At 36.2% G+C, this 22,149-nt stretch overlaps 2 protein-coding genes across 3 annotated transcripts in view; one reads left to right on the top strand and one right to left on the bottom strand.

Moving 5' to 3' along the window:
* dsc2l (desmocollin 2 like) overlaps positions 1-22,149 on the top strand; it is a 1,349,056-nt gene that overhangs the window by 795,697 nt on the left and 531,210 nt on the right. The window lies entirely within an intron of this gene.
* Positions 1-22,149, bottom strand: part of mep1ba (meprin A subunit beta a) — a 22,810-nt gene extending 661 nt beyond the window's left edge. The window contains 13 exon segments of the mRNA NM_001076621.3: positions 2,251-2,484; positions 2,569-2,754; positions 4,448-4,915; positions 8,610-8,825; positions 12,139-12,291; positions 12,427-12,645; positions 12,733-12,911; positions 19,716-19,833; positions 19,927-20,005; positions 20,456-20,499; positions 20,583-20,642; positions 20,748-20,766; positions 22,056-22,149. Of these exon segments, the coding sequence (NP_001070089.3) occupies positions 2,251-2,484; positions 2,569-2,754; positions 4,448-4,915; positions 8,610-8,825; positions 12,139-12,291; positions 12,427-12,645; positions 12,733-12,911; positions 19,716-19,833; positions 19,927-20,005; positions 20,456-20,499; positions 20,583-20,642; positions 20,748-20,766; positions 22,056-22,112 (2,032 nt within the window). The 5' untranslated portion in view covers positions 22,113-22,149.

Below are 22,149 nucleotides of genomic sequence, written 5' to 3'. Positions count from 1 at the left end.
TAACTAGGTTAATTAGGTTAGCTAGGCAGGTTAGGGTAATTAGGCAAGTTATTGTATAACAATGGTTTGTTCTGTAGACTATCGAAACAAAAATTTGCTTAAAGGTGCTAATATATTGAACCTTAAAATGCATTTTAAAAATTAACAACTGCTTTTATTCTAGCCGAAATAAAGCAAATAAGACTTTCTCCAGAAGAAAAATTATTATCAGACATACTGTGAAAATTTCCTTGCTCTGTTAAACATAATTTGGGTAATATTTAAAAAAGAAAAATTAAGAGGGGTGAATAATTCTGACTTAAACTGCGTGTGTGTGTATATATATATTTTTTTTATCTGTGCCCTTTGAAATTAAATAAATTAAAATGAAAGCTCAATGAATGACACATTTAGGATGAGATCTAAATTACGTATAAGAGAGTGAACAAATGCCAAATTCCTCACAGAGACGAGACCTTTTATCAATATTTACATTTTAAACGAGTTGCTGAGGAATGGGATGCATTGGAAAATAACAAATTATATGAAATACAACCTGAAATCTCACACAGAATTTTAAGACATTTAAAGACTAGATTTAATCAAGTGGTTTTACCACTATTGGACATACAAGAATAACCCATGTTTCTTTGCTCCAAGGTGAAAACCCTACTCAGTGTTTGTACAGCATCATTCCCCTTACTATAAAACACATTTTACTGGACTGTCCTGCTTTGAATGATTCCAGAAACCTGTTTTATGCAGTGACACCAGACAAGATTTTAGAATTTTATCATTTATTAACGCTAAAAATCTTATTTAATTTGTGTTTTTTTTTATTTTTAATTGTATATTTATTATTGAAATGTTCCTGCCATGAAAATAGCCTTGGTTGCTGACATGGCATTAAATAAAAAATACTTTACATTACATATAAGAGAGTAAATGTCACTAAGTCAATGTTGAAATGGGGCCAACAGGCATAAAAAGTTTTCCTTTTAATGCTATATATAATGCTATAACAAAGCATCTGATATAACGTAATGAACTACTTATGTGTATGCAAATGTCACTTTCTACAGTTGTAAAATGCTGGAGAAGTTTGAAAATACTCCTAAAAGTGCTTGAATACTTAAGCGATTTGGTTATTTGTATAGCCACAACTAAAATTCCTTCACATTTTGAATGATGAAGATAACGTTATTTCTGAAAAATCAGGTGTTTATAAATTGTTCTGTAATTCTCATAGTCCACTGTATATTTAGTAATGCAACAGTTATCTGGATTTGAATTGTATAGAGCAGGGGTGCCCAAATTCGTCAGGTCGGTGTCCTGCAAAGTTTAGTTCCAACCCCAATCAGACACACCTTGGCTAGCTAATCAAGCTCTCATTACTCAGTTAAAATAGTTGGGTTAAAAATACCCCAACATATAACCCAATTATAGGTTATTATAACACCTTCCCAACTATGGGTTATTTTTAACCCAATGCTTTTGGTTATATAATTTAACCCAATGAATTGGGTTATTTGGATTAAATGTTATTTTCCATTATGGAATAACTATTGAAGTACTACTATTATTTTCAAATCATGGCTGTGTAAATTAATAAATGTCTCCACTGGGTAATGGAGGCAAGAATGACAGCCGAATACCCCAAATATGTATCATTTTCTCCCAAAATAAAAAAAAAAACTGTAGAGATGAACACGGGAGGTAGAGAAAGCATTTTATCGGCTATGAAGCGTGCATTTGTATCATCAACAATTAGTGTGTATATCATTAATAATTAGAGTGCTGGTGAAACGGATATAAAAAAACACGACACTAAGGGTAATTTGATTAAAAAAATATATTAGTACGTTATAGCTTAAACGTTATAACTCAAAAACAACATTGCTTACGCATATTAATACAGCTGTTCTGTGTCAGTTAAATCAGGTGACTGTTGAAATTCTAAATTTTAACCCAACTGGTTGAGTTGTAAAATAAAAAAAACAAATAAAGGTTAAAAATAACCAAACAAAGCATCAAATATTTAACCCAACTGGTTGAGTCATTATTAAATAACCTAATAAAGGTAAAAAATAACCCAACAAAGCACCAAATATGTTCAACTCAACCATTGGGTTAAAGAAATAACTCAACGTTTTTTAGAGTGTAGGCTTTCTAGAAACATCCTTGCAGGTGAGGAAAGTTGGAGCTAAAATCTGCAGGACACCGGGCCTCCAGGAGTGAGTTTGGACACCCCAGGTAAAGAGGAATACTCACAGCCATCTGTCCTCTCTGGCTCCATCTCTGTGTCTCTCTCTTGTCGTCGTCGTCGCCTTTGCACATAGATCATTGCGCTCACGACAATACCCAGGAACATGGCAGCCGCCACAAACACACTTATCGCCACTGTTGCTGTTGAGCTTCCGATGGACTCCTGCATCTCCAAACGCAGATCTACAAATTCTGGGCTCTGAAACTCTCTTGCCTGTTGCTCCAGTAGTCCAGTTACGTCTATTGATGAAGTTACATGTTCAGTGAACTCGTATTTCTAACCATTTTGACAGTCTGAAATAACAAAACTTGCTGCTCACAAACCTTCGAGGGAGAGGAGGAAGATGACATCATCTCCTTTGATGAAGCCTCGGCTCTTCAGACGGTCATGTGTGATGAAACTGCTCGTCCCATAACCTGATCCCCGGTAGAATGTACTGCCGTCTGTGTCAGTGACTTGACTGCCCACTTTTCGAGGATCATCCCAGAAATACTCCACATTTCCACTGGCTGCAAAACAAATAGAGACACTTCTGTTTATGAAACAATCTTTTGTAATTCATCACGTCTTTACATTATTCACATGTAAATGATTAATTATTACATTTTTTTGGTTGATTGAATCACTTAAGTACGATTATTCTTGTGAAAGGGAGCCCCTTTGATAATTGTAGAATGCTTCTCTGTAGATTTGTATTTAAACTCCATATTTATATTGCATAAAAAATATTAAGAGTCGAATAAATGATCCAAAAATTATACAAAAAAAAAAATGGGTTTAAATAAACGTCTGTAAATAAATGTCAAAAAATGTGTTTTTTTATGTCGAAAAAGTACAGTTTAATCATATACTAGTCAATATTTGAAGTGGTTTAAAAAAAAAAAAAAAAAAAGACAAGAATGAGTGTAGTCCAATAGTTTTGATCCACTGCAAATGTTGACTTCTACTACTACTATTTTATTCTTATATGGTACTGTATTTATTTAGAGATACAATTTTTTTGATAATTTATTAGAATCATTTTAGACTCGATTTGTGTTGCTTTGTAAATTAAGTTATTTTTTATCAATTTATTTTTAATTGCCATTTATTTATCTTTTTACTTTTAATATAGTGTGTATAGATAGATAGGTGGATGGATGGATGGATGGATGGATGGATGGATGGATAGATAGATAGATAGAGGGACAGATGGACGGAACGATAGACAGACAGACAGACAGATAGACAGACAGATAGATAGATAGATAGATAAACAGACAGATAGATAGATAGACAGACAGACAGACAGACAGATAGATAGATAGATAGATAGATAGATAGATAGATAGATAGATAGATAGATAGATAGATAGATAGATAGATAGATAGAGGGACAGATGGACGGAACGATAGATAGATAGATAGATAGATAGATAGATGGATGGATGGATGGATGGATGGATGGATGGATGGATGGATGGATGGATGGATGGATGGATGGATGGATGGATGGATGGATGGATGGATAGATAGATAGATAGATAGATAGATAGATAGATAGATAGATAGATATTTCTATTATTTTCATGCATGTTTTGTAAGATTTTTATAGACCCCTTAACATTCCCTTGTGGCTCTCTAGAGGTCCCCACCATTCATCAAATATTTAGTAGTAAGACAAGAATCTGTACCATAGGAATTACATCTGAAGAGTTGAGATGCAAAAAAATGAAATTGAAGTGCATCTGAAATCTTCTCCTAAAAGAGAAATGCTCACTTTAGCAGAAACTTTCAGATGGCACTTAAAGGTTTTTGCATCTCAACTCTTCATCTGTTCTCAGTGAACTTTTGTAAGATTTCAGTAAGCTTTTTAGTTTAGAAAATTAACACGATTTATACATTTTCTGAAGTTTTAGCGTGAACGCAACTTTGGAAAACTCCTGAAAATGCTGATGTGAACAAACAAAGATTAACAGGCATCGTATCCACCTGGTCGACCTTTTATCCATAGGCTATCATTATTATTTTAATTGCTTATTACTATTTAGTTGTGTCAGTATATTATTCGACGTGGACCAAAACACTTTTTTAACCTTAAAGGATTAAGAAAAGACAGTTTTTAAACAAACAGACATAGTCTTAATAATCAGGATCCAAGTATCTATACTGTGCACATCATATCATAAAAGTGCTTAATGTCTTTGCCTGTTTATATCTTACAGTCAGTGGAGGTCTTGTCTGGATCAGTAGTAATCATCCTTATGTTGTTCATGCGGCGTTGGATGTCTGGGTTCTGGTCCATCATCTCCATTGAAGCCTGCCGCCATGGACAAGGCCACTGGAGATTATCATCATGAGGCCCAGAGGTCAAGTGCAGGTAGATTGCCATTTTATCTGGGCTGTCTTTCAAGCCATTAATGTACAAGCCAATCTGAAATGAGTAACCATCTGGGGACAGCAGGCGAGGGCTGTAGATTTTGGAGCCGGGAGCTGTTGTAGCAAGTAGTTTGGTAAAATCCCGAATACGCCAGGTGTGTTGAGGACACTGGGTCTCGGAGAGGTTGATATCATCCAGAGACAGACCACCCTTTGAGGTGTCTCTTCCTTTAACTCCTTCAAACACCACTCTGAATTTACTAGAGACATCTAGCGTCACGTGGTACAGTTCCCAAGAGTCTTTGAGGCCACCTGAATAGTACACAAATATGTAACCAAAGCCATTACTCGCATTAACAAACAAAAATATCTACATTTTTTAGAGCTGTATTGACTTTGTTCTGCAATGCTGAAGTGTGCAAGGTTTTGCGCTTGTTTTAGAACTTCTGATGTAGTTAAACGGCAGAAAACAAAACTACTTGCTCTAACAAGTTTGGTCTTGACTATACATAAAAAGTTAAGCAATAAAATAAGAAAAGATCCCATTGCAACATCAAGCAGCATAACAATTCGTTTTTAACGGCTAAAAATCATAGGAAGTGAATGAGCGGAGGTCTCAATCTAAAAAAAGATTCCAGTTGTGGCGCCCTGAACAATACAGATAAAATTGAAACCAGAGAACTTTCTGTTGGTTACCATGGCATGACCATGAATTTGCATAACCAACTTGAAGACAATTAAAAGGTGCGGTATGTAGAGTAAGATCAACATCACTGTGGTTGAACTAGGTTTTGCAGTCCAAATAAAAAAAATATAAACATCTCCGGACATGCAGGTTTCCAAATTGACAGTGCCAAGAGATCACAATGATGTCTGCAGATCAAGCCTTAAGCCTGGTTTATACTTCTGCGTCAAGTGATCGGCATGACCCACGGCGCATGCAACATGCGTAGCTGTGCATTTATACTTCTGCATGCTGTCTGTGTTCCTCTGCAATAGCACTTTCGAAACGCTAGTTGCAAGTGAGGTGTTAATGTTCCTCTGTGTCGAGTTTCTTCTCTGGTGTTTTGTTTTGTTCTAAACGCTTCTTTAATGTACAAGTGGCTCAAACTCGCTCATTTCGAGGCAGGAACTGGGGGACCTGCAACAACTTTAACCGTGAGGTAAACACAAAACAAAACTTGCCATCCGGAGCTCCCTTACGGGACTCCACATTTGTAAACACTCGCTCCATCGGGCTCGCACGGCTCTCGGCCCCGCCCAGACTCCTCAGCACTACAAAGCCAACCAATCATGTAGCTTGCGCTAGGCATCGTTAAAAAAAGAGGCGCTTTTTGTATTTTTTTTTTTTATAAACTTATATTTGAAAGTGTACCTTTTAGGTTCTATGTGGTCTACGTTTCTGTTATTAATTTTAGTGGTTCTTGCACATGTCTGTAATCATAGGAAAAAAGAAAAATGTCTCTACCATAATCTATGCAAAAGTTATTGTATTCCAACTGATGAAAGGTGCTATATTAGCCACAGGGATCGATCATTGTTTTCATATTTCACTATTCTTTTGTTTGATCAAACATAATTCACTGTGTTTGGACCACATCAGACATATAAAAGGATTACTTATGCACATCACTAAAAAAACAGGAGAAATGGCCCTGAAGCGCAGAGCATAAGGTAAGAAATGACAGCTTTCTGTGCTATCTGGGGCTGCTTAGTAGAGATGTGAACCTATACTGGTCTCACGGTTCGGTTCGGTTACGACTATCATGCCAGGTTCAATTCGGTTCAATTCGATATCTCGGTGCATCACGGTGCAATGACGATGCTTTCCATACACAGTGTTGTATTTTGGTGGGTGGCTATAACAAGCTGTCTGTATAAACACACACACGCACGGACACACACCACCACACTGTCTCTTTCACACACATACACAAACATAGACAGCACCAAAAAAACATGCTCGCTCGCGCACACACACACAGGCCACACGCGCTTGCTTGCTTGTTCGCTCACTCGGGAGCGATATTGTGAGACCGCCGACTCCTGTTAAAATTATACTATGGTTACCGACCACTCCCGCGCTTTACTCGGAAATTTATTCCCGCACCACATGAAATCTGGTCGGTTCCCGCGACAATGCACAGGTACAGCCGCGGGAATGCATACAGGCGAGAGGAAAAGAGAGGAGGAAAAGTCACGCCAGCAGCCAAGAGGAAAAGTCCCGCCAGCAGGTGAAATGGGCCACTGTTAGAGAGAGAGAGAAATGGAGAACTTTCATTCCCTCAATCGCAGAGAAATAGGGGCTTCTGCTGTAATTGTTAATGAAAGACTGTACTGAAATCTCACACACACGCAGTGAAATTGTGCACAGTTGGCGCTAGGAGTGTTATAAATACCTGCGCTCACCTCCCTTAAGACAGAGCGCATATGAGGTGAATGACGTCAGTACATAATAACCGCTTATGATTATTATTGAACCGATACTGAATTGTGCGCATCTGCATCGCGGTGCACCGAAGAAACAATACATTTTGATACCCCTACTGCTTAGTGGTCATAAATGTGTTGTTTTCACTTCTGTGCCATGGAAACACCGCGATTCATTCGGCAACTGTTTGATATGTGAATATAATTCAGTAAAAAGAATGCTAGAACCGTATGAGCACTGGCAAGAGCTTTCATTTGAGCTATAACTTGTACATGTGTCATATATGAACCATATGAAAAATATGAAAATGAACCAATGTTCAATACTCATCTCGGGTCTCTAAAATACGATGTATTTAAGTGTAAATAACTTTTGTACAGTAGAATAAAAAACAAAGTGACGCATATGTGCATAAAATATAGATTCTACACTTTCAAACGAAACTACTTAGGGGGGTCTGGTGCAATGCTAGCCCTTTAAATCTTAAAGCAAAATTCGATGACGGTAAGTTACCGGGTCCGCGGGGTTTAACTTATTACAAGTCTTTTGTGTCTCCACAATGTGTCTGTAAAGTCTTAGTTCAAAATGCCCATCAGATTATTTATTATACCTTTTATAAGTTTCTCTTTTATACATTTTTGCACCAGGTGACAGTTTTGTTGTACTGCGCCTTTAAGGCTAGTCTTCCCCGCCCACCGTTTCTACGTGCCTTTCTGCATGCCTTAATCTCCTCCCTCAGCTGATTCAGACAACAGACAGACTTAAAGGAGGTTGTGCTGATGAAGTAAAGCGGAAGTGAATCGCTGCAATTCATTACTCACGTGCACGGTTTTAAAACATTTTAAACTTGTAAAACTCACTCTTGATCACATCTGATGATAATAGATGATCCTAGCAAACTGAGCAGATATTTTATTTCCGGTTATTTCCGGCTATGCTCACATTCTATCTTGTTGATATGATTATAAACGTGACTACCGGGACATTTTAATAATACGCAGCTGTCAATCAATATTGGTGGGCGGGGGGACCGCACTCCTACTCCTACGTCAAGTACACCGGCACTCTTGCCGGTGCTCATACAGTTCTGGCATTCTTTTTACTGAATTATATTCACATATGAAACAGTTGCCGAATGAATCGGGGTGTTTCAATGGCGCAGAAGTGAAAACAATACATTTATGACCACTAAGCAGCCCCAGATAGCACAGACAGCTGTCATCTCTTACTTATGCGGTGCGCTTCAGGGCCATTTCTCCTGTTTTTGAGGTGATATGCATAAGTAATCCTTTTATATGTCTGACATGGTCGGTCTGAAAACCGATTCAATTGGTCCACCGTTTTTATGTTGTTAAATTGAAAAAAAAAAGGACTGTGTGTGTTTATATCACCCCAACATGACGGTATATACACTTGACCTACACACATGTCTGTCCAAACAGCTTGAAAAGTAGATTTTTTCCACATAGATGCCCTTCAAAGACCATTTCAAGTGGATGTATGTCACAATAAAGTAAAAAAAATTACAATCTTACTTTTGTTTCATGTCAACTCTAAAATATGAAGTCTTATTACCACTGATCTGCTGAATGAGTCTCAGATCTCCTTTGGGGTTTTCAGCAGTGTATTCTCGCACCCAGATGTTTAGCTGGTCATCAGTGCCCCCACTGTTATAATGATAGAACTGCAGGCACTGGGAACGTCTATTGGGGTAAAAGAGTCGACTTTCAAGGTGGGCCTTGTCTCCTTGGGCTCCCGTGGCTGTGCTGAAGTGCATGAAGAATCCAACGCCTGTAGACATATACATTATTATATAATATATAATATAAATATTAGATAATAGGCCACTAAGGCAGTCCTCTCTTTGAACTTTATAAAAACGTTTAATGACCTTTTTACATGTCATATAGCAATCCTTGACAAGAACGGAGGGAGGTCTAGCTAGCGGAGGTCAACGAATATTTCCTTATGGTATCAGTAAAACAGGTTTATCATGGAGAGACCAAAGTGCCACCATAATATCATAAAAGTTATCAATGCACTATGAATTATTTAAGTGTTTTCACAGTAGTATACCAGGAAAGCAAAGAAAACAAATATGTCTTTCATGTGACTGTCATTTAAAAGGATCTTTGGTCTAATTATGTACAATATAAAAAGACTGAGTGCACGGTGCATTTTTGCAATATTGATGCAATAAATGCAAATAACAATCAGTGCTTTTGATTTTGATTTCATTACAATATTTCAATGACAAAGGACCGTGTCTAATAAAATATTTAATCCTAACATTCTTAACTATAAAAAAAAGACTATAAAAATTTATTTTTAGGCCTAAGAATCTGCTAAAAAAAACTACAAAATCATTAAAGCGAAATTGGCAAAAACCATAGAAGTACTGAATCAAGCAGCTGAATAAATCATTAAGCAATTAAATGTGCACTAGCATATTTGAGTTGCTGTGTGGAAATCTGAGAAAATACCCACAAAACATATTTATACAATTATTATAGAATTATTATTAATATTATTAATGGAATAATTATTATATTTATAGAATTATTAGCCCCCCCCTGTTTATTTCCCCCCCAATTTTAGTTTTATATAGTTTTAATAACTCATTTCTAATAACAAATTTTTTTTATTTTTGCCATGATGACAGTAAATAATATTTGACTGGATATTTTTCAAGACACTTCTTTACAGCTTAAAGTGACATTTAAAGGCTTAACTAGGGTAATTAGGTTAACAAGGCAGGTTAGGGTGATTAGGCAAGTTATTGTATTACGATGGTTTGTTCTGTAGACTGTCGAAAAAACAAATTAGCCTAAAGGGGCTAATAATTTTGACTCTAAAATGGTTTTTAAAAAAATAAAAACTGCTTTTATTCTAGCCGAAATAAAACAAATAAGACTTTCACCAGAAGAAAAAATGTTATCAGACATACTGTGAAAATTTCCTTGCTCTGTTCAGCATCATTTGGGTTCAAAGTTCAAAGGGGGGCTAATAATTGTGACTTCAACTGTATGTAACAAATAAGAGCAATCAGCATGATCAATGATGTTGGATATTTGGAACAGACATTCCGTCATTATTCTTTAAAATCATGCATCGTTGCACTTTTGACTACAAAGTTGCGTTCAAAAGAAAATTACAGGAAAATGTTTAGGGAAAAGCGGGTTTGATGTAATTTAAGAGAATCACATTTTACAAAGCTAAATTTAATAAAAACGTTATATATAACTCCATTTGTGCGGTGAAGCACAAATATGAGTATGAAAGTTGTACAATACACTTTATCATGGGTATGTGAAAGAAAAGAGGCGATTGGAGGTGACTGGTTGTATCTGGTATAGGTAAAAATGATTTGTATTGCAAATTACTGTATTACTGTTGTCTTGTATGCAATATTCAATTTGTAATGATTCATAAAACCATATAACACATACTGGGTCTATATAAAACCATTCATTTTCTTTTTCAGAATATTGTATTAATACAGTGCATCTGGAAAGTATTCATCGCGCTTCACTTTTTCCACATTTTTTATGTTACAGCCTCATTGTAAAATGGATTAGATTCATTTGTTTCCTAAACATTCTACACACAACACCCCATAATGACAATAGAAAAAAAAGAGTTTTTGAAATTGTTGTAAATTTATAAATATAAAAAACCCCTGAAAAATCACATGTACATAAGTATTGACAGCCTTTGCTGTGAAGCTCTATATTGAGCTCAGGTACATTCTGTTTCCACTGATCATTCTTGAAATGTTTCAGCTGCTTCATTAGAGTTCACCTGTGGTCAGTTGAGTTGATTGGACATGATTTGAAGAGGCATCCACCTGTCTATATAAGGTCCTAGGGTTGACAGTGTATGTCAAAGCACAAACCAAGCATGAAGACAAAGGAAATGTCTGTAGACCTCTAAGACAGGATTGTCTCAAGGCACAAAGCTGGGAAAGGTTACAGAAACATTTCTGCTGCTCTGAACGTTCCAATGAGCACAGTGGCCTCCATCATCTGTAAGATGTTTGGAACCACCAGGACTCTTGCTGGCCAGCCATCTAAGCTGAGTGATCAGGGGAGAAGGGCCTTAGTCAGGGAGGTGATCAATAACCCAAGGGTCACTCTGTCTGAGCTCCAGCGTTCTTCTGTGGAGAGAGAAGAACCTTACAGAAGGACAACCATCTGTGCAGCAATCCACCAATCAGGCCTGTATGGTAGAGTGGCCAGACAGAAGCAACTCCCCGCCTGAAATTTGCCAAAAGGCATCTGAAGGACTCTCAGACCATAAGAAACTAAATTCTCGCGTCTGATGAGACTAAAATTGAACTCTTTGGAGTGAATGTCAGGCATTAGCCTATGTTTAGAAAAAACCAGGCACACCTCATCACCAGGATAATACCATCCCTACAGTGAAGCATGGTAGTGGCAGCATCATGCTGTGGGGATGTTTTTCAGCCACAGGAACTGGAAGACTAGTCAGGATAGAGGAAAAGATGAATGCAGCAATGTACAGAGACATCCTGAATGAAAACCTGCTTCAGAGTGCTCTCGACCTTAGACTGGGGCGACGATCTTCCAGCAGGACAATGACCCAAAGCACACCTCCAAAATATCAATGGAGGGGCTTCACAACAACTCGATGAATGTCCTTGAGTGGCCCAGCCAGAGCCCAGACCTAAAACCTATTGAACATCTCTGGAGAGATCTGAAAATGGCTGTACACCGTTGCCTCCCATCCAACCTGATAGCGCTTGAGAGGTACAGCAAAGATGAATGGGCAAAAATTCCCATAGACAGGTATGTCAAGCTTGTGCCATCATATTTAAAAGGACTTGAGACTGTAATTGCATCAACAGACTATTGAGCAAAGGCTGTGAACACTGATGTACATGTGATTTTCAGCTTTTTAATTTTTTATAAATTTGCAACAATTAAAAAAAATCTTTTTCACATTGTCATTATGGGATTATTAGGAAATAAATTAATTTAATCCATACTGGAAGGCTGTAACATAAAAAATGTGGGAAAAGTGAAGCGCTATGAATACTTTCCAGATGCACTCTATATAATATGTTGTTTTGTGATGTTAATACCTTGACACTGTCCCAGATTGGTGTAGTCTGTCTTTGGACCACCCTCTACTGTCTGTACACGAGCCCATTTAGCGTTTCCACCATCACCCTGAATCATACCACAGATGTTCGGCTCCTCAAAGTGGCAAGAGTCCAGAAAAGTTGAGGATGTAGCTGGAAATATTATGACAGATTTTATGATGGGTGAGAGCAGCAGTCTTAAGCTTATCAATCAGATTAATGTCAATATATTTACAATAAAAAATGATTTACGCAGTCAAAATCGATCATTCTTCACCAGAAACTTACTGCAGTTGTATAATCTGTTCAGCTTGAGCAAATCATTGTCACTGAACTCCATGCGCTGACCGATCACATTCAAGAATTCGGGTATTTTGGTTACAATGGTTGGTTCTGAGCCTTTGTTGAAGGATGTTTTGCTGTAGTGCATGACTGAGCTATAATCATACGGCACACCGAGTGAGCTCGACTGCGTTTCGTCATATAGATTGAAGTTGTGTTCTTTACCTGAGTGAGAAACAAAGCAGTATAGATGAACAGATGCGTTTGGATGTAAATGCATTGATTTTATTGCATTTTAAATGTAACATTCACCATCTTGAATCTGGTCCCACACAATAATGACGTAGTCATCTCTGTCAGATCTGGACTGCTCATGCCAGAGACCCAGCGCATGCAGGAACTCATGCTCTACTGTTCCCAAGCTGTCACAGTTTGAACCGATAGACAACTCCTGTTTGCCCATTTGCCGATTGCCCACCTTTGAGTAACATCTGATGGAAGAGAAAAAGTCTTCAGAACTTTTACATAACTTTCCATACAGGACCGGAGTGGGACTCCTTTTCAGCTTTGGAGTTTCAAGCCTTAGAGCGGCCCACCTCAGTCGACGACTGACTATATTAAAATAATGTTATTTCCAATTCAATTTTAAATGACATTAACACGTCTTTTTCAAGGACACAGCTGCTTTAGAACTTCAAATTTTTCTTAAATTAATTAGAATATAATATTTATTTTATATTAATTATATTAATTAATTCATTCATTAATTAATAATAAAATTAAACATTAATTCTTTATAGATATCCAGTCCTAACGGTCATCACACAAAAAAATAAAATATGTACACCTACATAAGTAACCCAAGCAGTATTAAATGTCTTGACACTAAAAATGAAAAAAAAAAAAATTAATATTTTACTTTAGTGAGGTTCGAACACGGGTCTGAAGTCGTAACGCAACGTGCTAACCACTAGACCACGATGGCTACTTTTATACACTAGACCACTACTATTTTTCTATGCTTTTTATATTTCTGATCAAGTTATGTCAGCTTTGTTAATGTAGTGAATCAACTGATTTTCATTGAGCAGGTGTAATATTCATTAATATGAATTAATATTCACTAAGGTGCCGCTGTTTGGGGTGGAATGATGGTTAAGTTACATCATCATTAACCTGCGGGCTGCATTTTGCTCACAGGGCTGCAAGAAAATAAATAAAAAGAGCAGAGCTGCGGCACAAAAATGAATAAAAAGAGTGTGGCTATGGTCAAATAAACAAATAAATGAAAAAAGTGCAACTGCTGAAAGCGCAAGCAGCTAGGGACCTAGGGACTTGGCCCTCGCGGCCAAAAAACGGACCGGCCCACTGGGAATTATCCCAGTCCTCCCGATTAGCCAATCCAGGCCTGTTTCCATACAATGAAAGCCCACATTCACTATTGGATAAAGAAAAGCTACACTGTAAAAAATTGCTGTTAAAAAACGGTCAGATTCTACGGTAAAATAATGTTTTTTTACTAAAACAGTAATATTCTGTTAAAAACAGTGCTTTCTGGGTAACATTTTTGTTTTCGAGAAAGTAATCAACTGCAGAAAACTGTGAGCTAACAGAGTTCAGATTTTGAAGTCAGATTTTGTTCAGATTTTGAAGTCTGTGTTTAAAATCACACTTTGTGCCCTTGTTCACTATTCCATCAACTAGTTCACCAATATAGTTCACCTGAGAGTTAATGAACACTAATGAGTGAATTCAGACACTGATGAACACCTGCTGTTAATAATCACAATTACTGAAGGAAAGAGAAACAAGAAACACAAACAGTGACTTGAGTTACAATATAAAATAAAATAAAACAGCTTCAGTCTCAGCAGAGGATCATTAAACAACTCCACAAACAACAGCAGACACACACTTATTACTGACTGATTTGACTTCCATACTATTCTCATTGAGATCCAACAGAAATTAAGGTGTTTTTTGTGTCACCGTAATAGAGTGAGGGGCTGATTTAGTTGGGCTCTTCACCCTTGAACTCATTTATTAAGACTTTCCAACTGCTGAAATACAGAGTTTACAAAACGTTTGAACTGTAGCAATAAAGTTGGGAAGTCAATAAATAGAGAAATCTATTTGTCTGAAATTAGTTCTGATAAATGTTTTGTTATAAATCTGGAAGAAGGGCCTCATGCAATAGATTTTATGTTTAGTTGCAGGTATTAATTTAATTAATGAGAAGTGGAAACAGAAAAGATACCTCCGTAATTACTTAACAGTTAAGAAATAACATCCAAAAACAGTTCAGTTATGACAATTACACACTCAGACCTCATGAATCTGACCTTGTATCTCAACAATGGTAACATCTCAAATGTTTCATGCTGCAATGCATGCTGGTAGTGGCACGGTACAAATATCCCAGCATGCATTGCGGTATAAATAAATGTTGTATAATGGTCTAACAGTTTTATTTATTTGTGTTTGATTCTGCTTTTGTTTATGTTTCGACTTTCAGTTGCCTGTTTGTGAGTTAAACTGTTAATTTTGTTAGTTGTCACCATTATTGAGGTTCATATGCTGATTATAGATGTCTCTTTGAGTGCGATTTATACCATAGAGCAGTGTTATTGTCCAAGATATTCTTAAAAACTTCCAGAAATCATTGCCATATATAGACATATAATGTAAAACAATAGATTTAACATTGAATAGGAGCAGTAAATTTTGTTATACTAATGAGAACAGACTCTGCCATTTAATAGCGACATGAACATCACCAGATCTTATTTAGGTATTTGGCTGGCTTGCCTCAAAAAAAGAGCTTTTTAAACAAAGTTCTTAACAATTGCAGCAGCCAAGATATATAAATGTTAAAAATGACAAGGCTAAGAGCCCAACCAAAGCAAACTCTGTTCTCCATGATGGTGACGTAAAACTTTAACTTTTTCTCAAGAAGAACTTTAGTAGATGTTATACAAAAATACATGTATTAAGTAATAAGTGTAGCTGGTGATGATGTTTGTAGAGTTGTTTAATCATCCGCTGATCATTTAAATGATTTAATCATTTGTTGTTCTTCAGGTTATTTCATTATAAAGCTGTGACTAAAGTTTTGTATGTTCTGTTCTTGTTTTTTCCCTTCAGTATTTCTTCATTTGTTCATTGTTAATCCTCAATTATCATTTAATTAGTCAGTTAATTAATTCATTTACTTCAGCTTTGCTACATGTTTCTTGAACACTCAGTAGTGTGGACACTTCAATAAAAACTGAAGTATAGGCTCTGGGGTTTAAAGGGTTAAAGGTGTGAGAGGTAAAAACACAGTGTAAAAATGTATTTTAACAGTAATATACTGTTAATTTACACTACGGAAATAGACTGTTAAAAAACAGTATATTGCTGGCAACCACAGCTGCCAGTAGATTACTGTTAAATCAAGGAAAAAACAGTATTTTACTGTAAAACCTGAAGCTAATTTCTTCTGTGTGTCACCGTTGTGGAGGAGAGTAGAGCCAGTGTATGAGTTAAAGATGAACAATGAACTGCTGATGTTATTCTGCATGTTTCTCTATTTAATGACAGTGGCTGTTTAGTGGCTGATGCAGTCAGAATCTCTCTGGTGATTCCAGATTTACATGTATGTGTGCTGTTGTGAAAAATAAGACATTAGAGTTAAACCGAACTTTTCTAATTAACTAAAATAAGTTATCGTTATAAGTATGCTTCTAAGCATATATAGCACATTACTTCATAAACTCATTCAGCAGTTGACCAAGTTGAGGCAGTTGCTTTCAGTGAGCAAAATGAGTTCACTTGAGTATTGTGTAAATCAATGTAGTCCATGTATTTTTACAGCAACATACTGTAAAATAACAGTACATTGCTGGCAACTGCAGCTGCCAGTATTTTACTGTTTTTTAACGGGACAATTTTTAACAGTGTAACCAGCACCACAAATCTGAGTTTATACTACACAGCAAGATTATATTGCTGCTTCTTCAACCTACTGATTTAAACAGAGCTGAAATAACACAATTCTGAAAATGTTTTGATGACAACTTATTTGTTTTGTGTTAAATCTACTTAAATGTGTTCAGTTAACTTCATCCATTTGTGTTAGGACAACATGAATACATTGTGTGGAACATTTTTTTTTTGCAGTGTACATGATCCTCACAATTGTGAGATATCAACTCAGATTTAAGAGCTATCAAGTCTGAATTGTTTATATCCTGCATTTAGATTTTCATATATACTCACTATTGTAAGATGTGAAAGTCTATTCCCTGATAGCATATGAATGTGGGCCACTTTAGGCAGTTATGCGGCACTGGTGGTATTCCTTTGGCCCAGACAAAATGAATGTGAGCCTGAAGTGGCCCACCTGTACATTGGCAAAGGGGGACCAAATATTCAATGTCATATATGGGCCATTTAAGGTAAAGATTTGGCACTTATGGCAAAATGTAATCTGAATGTGAGCCTAATGTGGCCCATGTGGAAAATGATCAATTTGGCCCAAATGATGGCGGACAAATGTGGGCCATGGTTGGCATAAATGTGGCATAAGGGTAATCTGGGTCTAAATCTAAAGTGGCTCACATGTGTAAGTAAATGTGGCCCAGTCATCCTTAAGACATACGTGGGCCACTTTTGGCAACATTTTGGCACAGTTAGCTCTGGCTAATGCGGCTGTGAGCCTAAAGCGGCCCAGAGAAGATATGGCAAATGTGGCCCAGTTATCTTAAAACAGATGTGGGCCACTTTTGGCTAATATTCGGCACAGTAAGCTACGGCTCATGCAGATTTGAGCCTATAGTGGCCCAGAGAAGATATGGAAAATGTGGCCCAGTCATCTTAAAACAAATGTGGGCCACTTTGCTAAAAGTGGCTTGCACATGCCACTGAATTATGAAGGTTTATAAGCAAAAAACAATTCTAAACTAAACTCACAAACATCACAAACAGGAGACTAAAAGTGACAAAATCAACAACGTCAACATAAACAGCAAATAAAGAAAACTGGAGCATCAATAAGCTATAGAATGTATTCATACTGCAATGCATGCTGGGATTTTTGTTCTTTGCCACAACCAGCAAGTGTAAGGTGTAGTCCAGATCTGGGCCAGAATAAAAGCAAATTGTGGCCCAGAATAGGGTCAGTTCTGGTTCATTTGGTTGAAGTCTGGCTGATATGTGGTATTGCCTTGGCTTATTTGTGGCTCAGATCTGACAAACAGGAGTGGACCGCCCTAGAGCCATCGTTCCATTCAGTATGTGGTCCAGATGTAAGTGTCTGGTGTGGAATAGATCTGGGCCAGAATAAAAGCAATCTGTGGCCCAGAATAGGGTCAGTTCTGGTTCATTTGGTTCATTCTGGCTGATATGTGATACTGCTATGGCTGAATTGTGGCCCAGATCTGGCAAACAGGAGCGGACCGCTCAAGTGCCATCATTCCATGCGGTATGTGGGCCAGATGTACAGTGAGTGTCTGGTGTGGTCCGGATTTGAGTCATATGTAATTTGCTAGCTGGGTTAGTACTGTATTCTGAGTTTAAAAGAATTGTTCACCCCTAAAGTATTTACTCACACTCACTGTTGGACACACATTAAAAATATTTTGAAGCGTTAGAAGCCAGTAACCAGTGACTTTTGTTGCAAAAAAAAATTAAAATAAACCCACATAGCAAAATTTCTCTGGCCCAGTTCTGGCCCACACAATCAGGTTTTGCTTGGCCCACATGCCGCAGTGAATTACGGTACATGACTGGACCAAATCTGGCTTCCAGACAAGGGCCAAACACGGACCATATCTGGGCCTAGTCTCAGCCAAGTTAATAACTCATAACTGGGCCTGAACTGGGCCAGATAGGTTGGTGTGTCACGATTGCAATGAAATTGATAAACCCATGGAGTGATGCTCTTTAGGCACACTATGGGCACGCTTTTTCTCAAAGTGACCTGATTGGTAGAATTTTTTTTCTTTACTCAAAAATGATTTTAGTGTATTTTAAATGTGGGTCAAGACTGGCCAAACTCACATGGTCCACTTATCAAATTTTAAAATCTGGGCCAAATACTACGTTTTACATCTGGCCCAAATCTTGTGTGCCGCCTTAAAAACGGTGCCTCCTCTGCCAAACCAGGGCCATGTTTGGCCCACATGCTGTATGCCAGTGCCGGATGAATGCCTGCTGTGCCAGCTTTATGCCAAATCTGGGCCAGAATTCTTTGCTACTAGGGAATACTTTGGAAGTCAGTGGTTACAGGTATCCAATATTTTTCAAAACTATGTATTTTGTGTTTTACAGAAGAAAGAAACTCAATCAGGCTTGTAACAAATGAAGGGGGTATAACTGGTGGCAGGATTTTCAGTTACAGGGAACTGTCCCTTTATTTTGTGCAATTCAATTTTGTATTATGACTTCTTTTGCAAAATTGCTATTTTATTTCACATAATTTCACATTTAAGACCTTTTTTTCGCAATTTTGAGTTTGTCTTTCACAGTTCTTACTCTTCTTCTCTACTCTTCATTCTTACTTTTTTTGTATAATTCTCACTTTTTGATTCAATCTCACAATTATAACTTGATTTTGCACAATGTTGTTTAAAGACTATGTCACAATTTAGATATATTGTGTTTCTATACCTCATAATTCTGTATTCATTCATTCATTTATTTTATTTTCGGCTTAATCCCTTCAATTAATCAGGGGTCACCACAGCGGAATGAACCATCAACTTATCCAGCATATGTTATACTGCCAGTTTAGCTTTCCCAATTCACCTATACCGAATGTCTTTGGACTGTGAGGGAAACCGGAGCACCGAGAAGAAACCCACACGAACGCGGGGAGAACATGCAAACTCCACACAGAAACGCCAACTGACCCAGCCGAGACTCAAACCAGCGAATTTCTTGTTGTGAGGCGGCAGCGCTAACCACTGCGCCACCGAGCACCTCTAAAGTTTCTGTTTTTCCCTCACAATCCTTACTTTTTTTACTATATTTCATGCTGTTTCAAATTTGCAAGAAAAAAAATGAATAATCATTTTCAACAATAATAATTTTAAACAGTAATCATGATTATTTTAACAGTTATCATCAACTTTAAAATTTTATTAGTAATGGAGGTGATCATTCATAAAATTCAATTTCAAACTTTTATTGTAAAAAAAAATACAGCACACTATTTATTAACATAACACCAATAGAATTTAGATTATTATTTAGATTAAGCATTAGGTGTAAAATGTGCTTAAATGAGTGTTAATGTTATGTAGTTTTCTCACCCGCTGCCTTTGAACACGAAAATATAGTTTGATTCTCCATTCCAAGGTTTAAAGTCAATGCACGTCTTCAATCTGTATTGCTCGAATGCTTTCAGTATCACACCTTTGGCATTGATTTCTGTTGAAATTTACATGAAATAGGCAATGAAAAAAAGAGAAGGGCAGTGAGCTAGAGAAGTTCAATTATTATTATTTTTTTATTCATATATACCAAGGCTGTTGTCTAAGAAGTACGGCACAGTGGTAGGCCAGCGATACTGTTCACCCAGAATAGTGTTTCTGCTTTCACCCTGTTAAACAAACCAAATGTGAGTTTTAATTTAATTTAATTTAATTTAATTTAATTTAATTTAATTTAATTTAATTTAATTTAAAATTAATTTAATTTAATTTAATTGTATTTTTTTATATTATATATTTTTTCATTTAAATTTATTAAATTTTAATTTCAATTAGTTTTATTTTATTGCTTGAAATTTTACACACATATAAAATATTTGATTTTTGTGGCTTCGTTGAACAAATTTCTGGAGGTTAGGCATAATAATTACAGAAAATTGTCAATTGAGCCACAAAAATCAAATTTTTTATGTGTGTAAAATTTCAAGCTATAAACTTAAATGAATTTATTATATTTAAATTAAAAATTAAAGAGTTTCAGGCCACATTTAATGCTTTAATAACCAAAATTCTTTGAAAAAAACACACACAAAAAATACATAACAAAACAAACTACTGACCTCCTCGATCAGAATGTCTCCTTCCACCAGATCAAGTCCTGCCACTGTTAATCGGTTATGCAAAAATTAGAATAATTCTTGAAATATTGCAACAGATTTCAGACATCATGCTAATGTTTCCACAAACCTTCATTTATTTCAAAAATATCCAGATCTGTTCCATGATCTACGTCAATCTCTGTATCGCCTGCAAAAAAGTCGAAATCCACAGCATATAAAAACACTCTGAAATCTGTTTGATCACTGAACAAATATACTTTATTATATAAAAACCGTGATCATTATGACTCACCTGTTACTGAAGATGTTGGCTTTGAAAGAAAACAGAGTAACGAGAATTAAAATGTGCAGTTTTTTAATGTATATATTTAAATCATGCTAATTTGCATCTCTATCTAGTCCTTATGAAGATTGTTTAGCGGGAACCTAACGAAGCAAAAAACATTGAGCCTTTAATTTAGCAATACTGTTTTAAACATATAAACATTTGAAGCAGAATTATTAGCCCCCTAAATTATTGGCACCCCTGTTTATTTTTTTCCCCAATTTTTGTTTAACGGAGAGAAGATTTTCTCAACACATTTCTAAACATAATAGTTTTAATAACTCATTTCTAATAATTGATTTATTTTATTTTTGCCATGATGACAGTAAATAATATTTGACTAGATATTTTTAAAGACACTCCTATACAGCTTGAAGTGACATTTAAAGGCTTAACTAGGTTAATTAGTTTAACTAGGCAGGTTAGGGTAATTAGGCGAGTTATTGTATAACGATGGTTTGTTCTGTAGATTATCGGGGAAAAAACTAGCTTAAAGCGGCTAATAAATTTGACCAAAAAATGTTTTTTAAAAAATTAAAAACTGCTTTTATTCTAGCCGAAATAAAACAAATAAGACTTTCTCCAGAAGAAAAAACATTATCAGACATATTGTGAAAATTTCCTTGCTTTGTTAAACATCATTTGGGAAATATTAAAAAAGAAAAACAAATTAAAAAGGGGACTAATAATTCTGACTTCAACTGTATGTTTACAGCTCTGGTTTCTTTTAAACAAGCACTTAAAGGGACAGTTCGCTCAAAAATGAACATTTCCTCACCATTCACTCTAAATTCATTACACTAAATATGTTCTAAACATCACATTTTTCTTCTGTTGAGCACAAAAACATGATATACTGAAGCCTTTTGGAAACCAGCAGACATTGAAATCCATAGTAAGAAAAAAAAATACTATGGAAATCATTGGCTGCTGCTTTCAAACATTCTTCAAAATATCTTTTATTTTTGTTCAACCAAATAAAGAATGTTAATCAGGTTTGGAAGAAGTTGAGGCTCAGTATACTTTGACAAAATGTCCATTTTTGGTTGAACTACCCCTTTAACCTTTGACATAAACAACTTTACGTCATGCTCCTTTAATATTTACTCGCTCAGTTTTAATACATTTTAACACTACTACATCTGTATTCTTTGCATCTGTATTCTAATCATTATTATTATCTGATTATATCTGCATTTGCTTAATAGCCACAATATTAATAACAAAAATATATGCATAGTTTTTTGTTACTCAGAAAGTACATTTTGGACTCACCAAACACAGGACTGTAACACAAACGGACAGAAAAAGATAGGAACAAGCAGACGCCATGAGATCGAATCACTTGTGCTGCTCTCTTATTCAAAAC

The sequence above is a fragment of the Danio rerio genome, chromosome 20 (assembly GCF_052040795.2).
Source record: "Danio rerio strain M-AB ecotype USA chromosome 20, GRCz13ab, whole genome shotgun sequence".
NCBI classification, from domain to species: Eukaryota; Metazoa; Chordata; class Actinopteri; order Cypriniformes; family Danionidae; genus Danio; species Danio rerio.
This window is presented reverse-complemented; position numbering and strand designations above follow the sequence as displayed.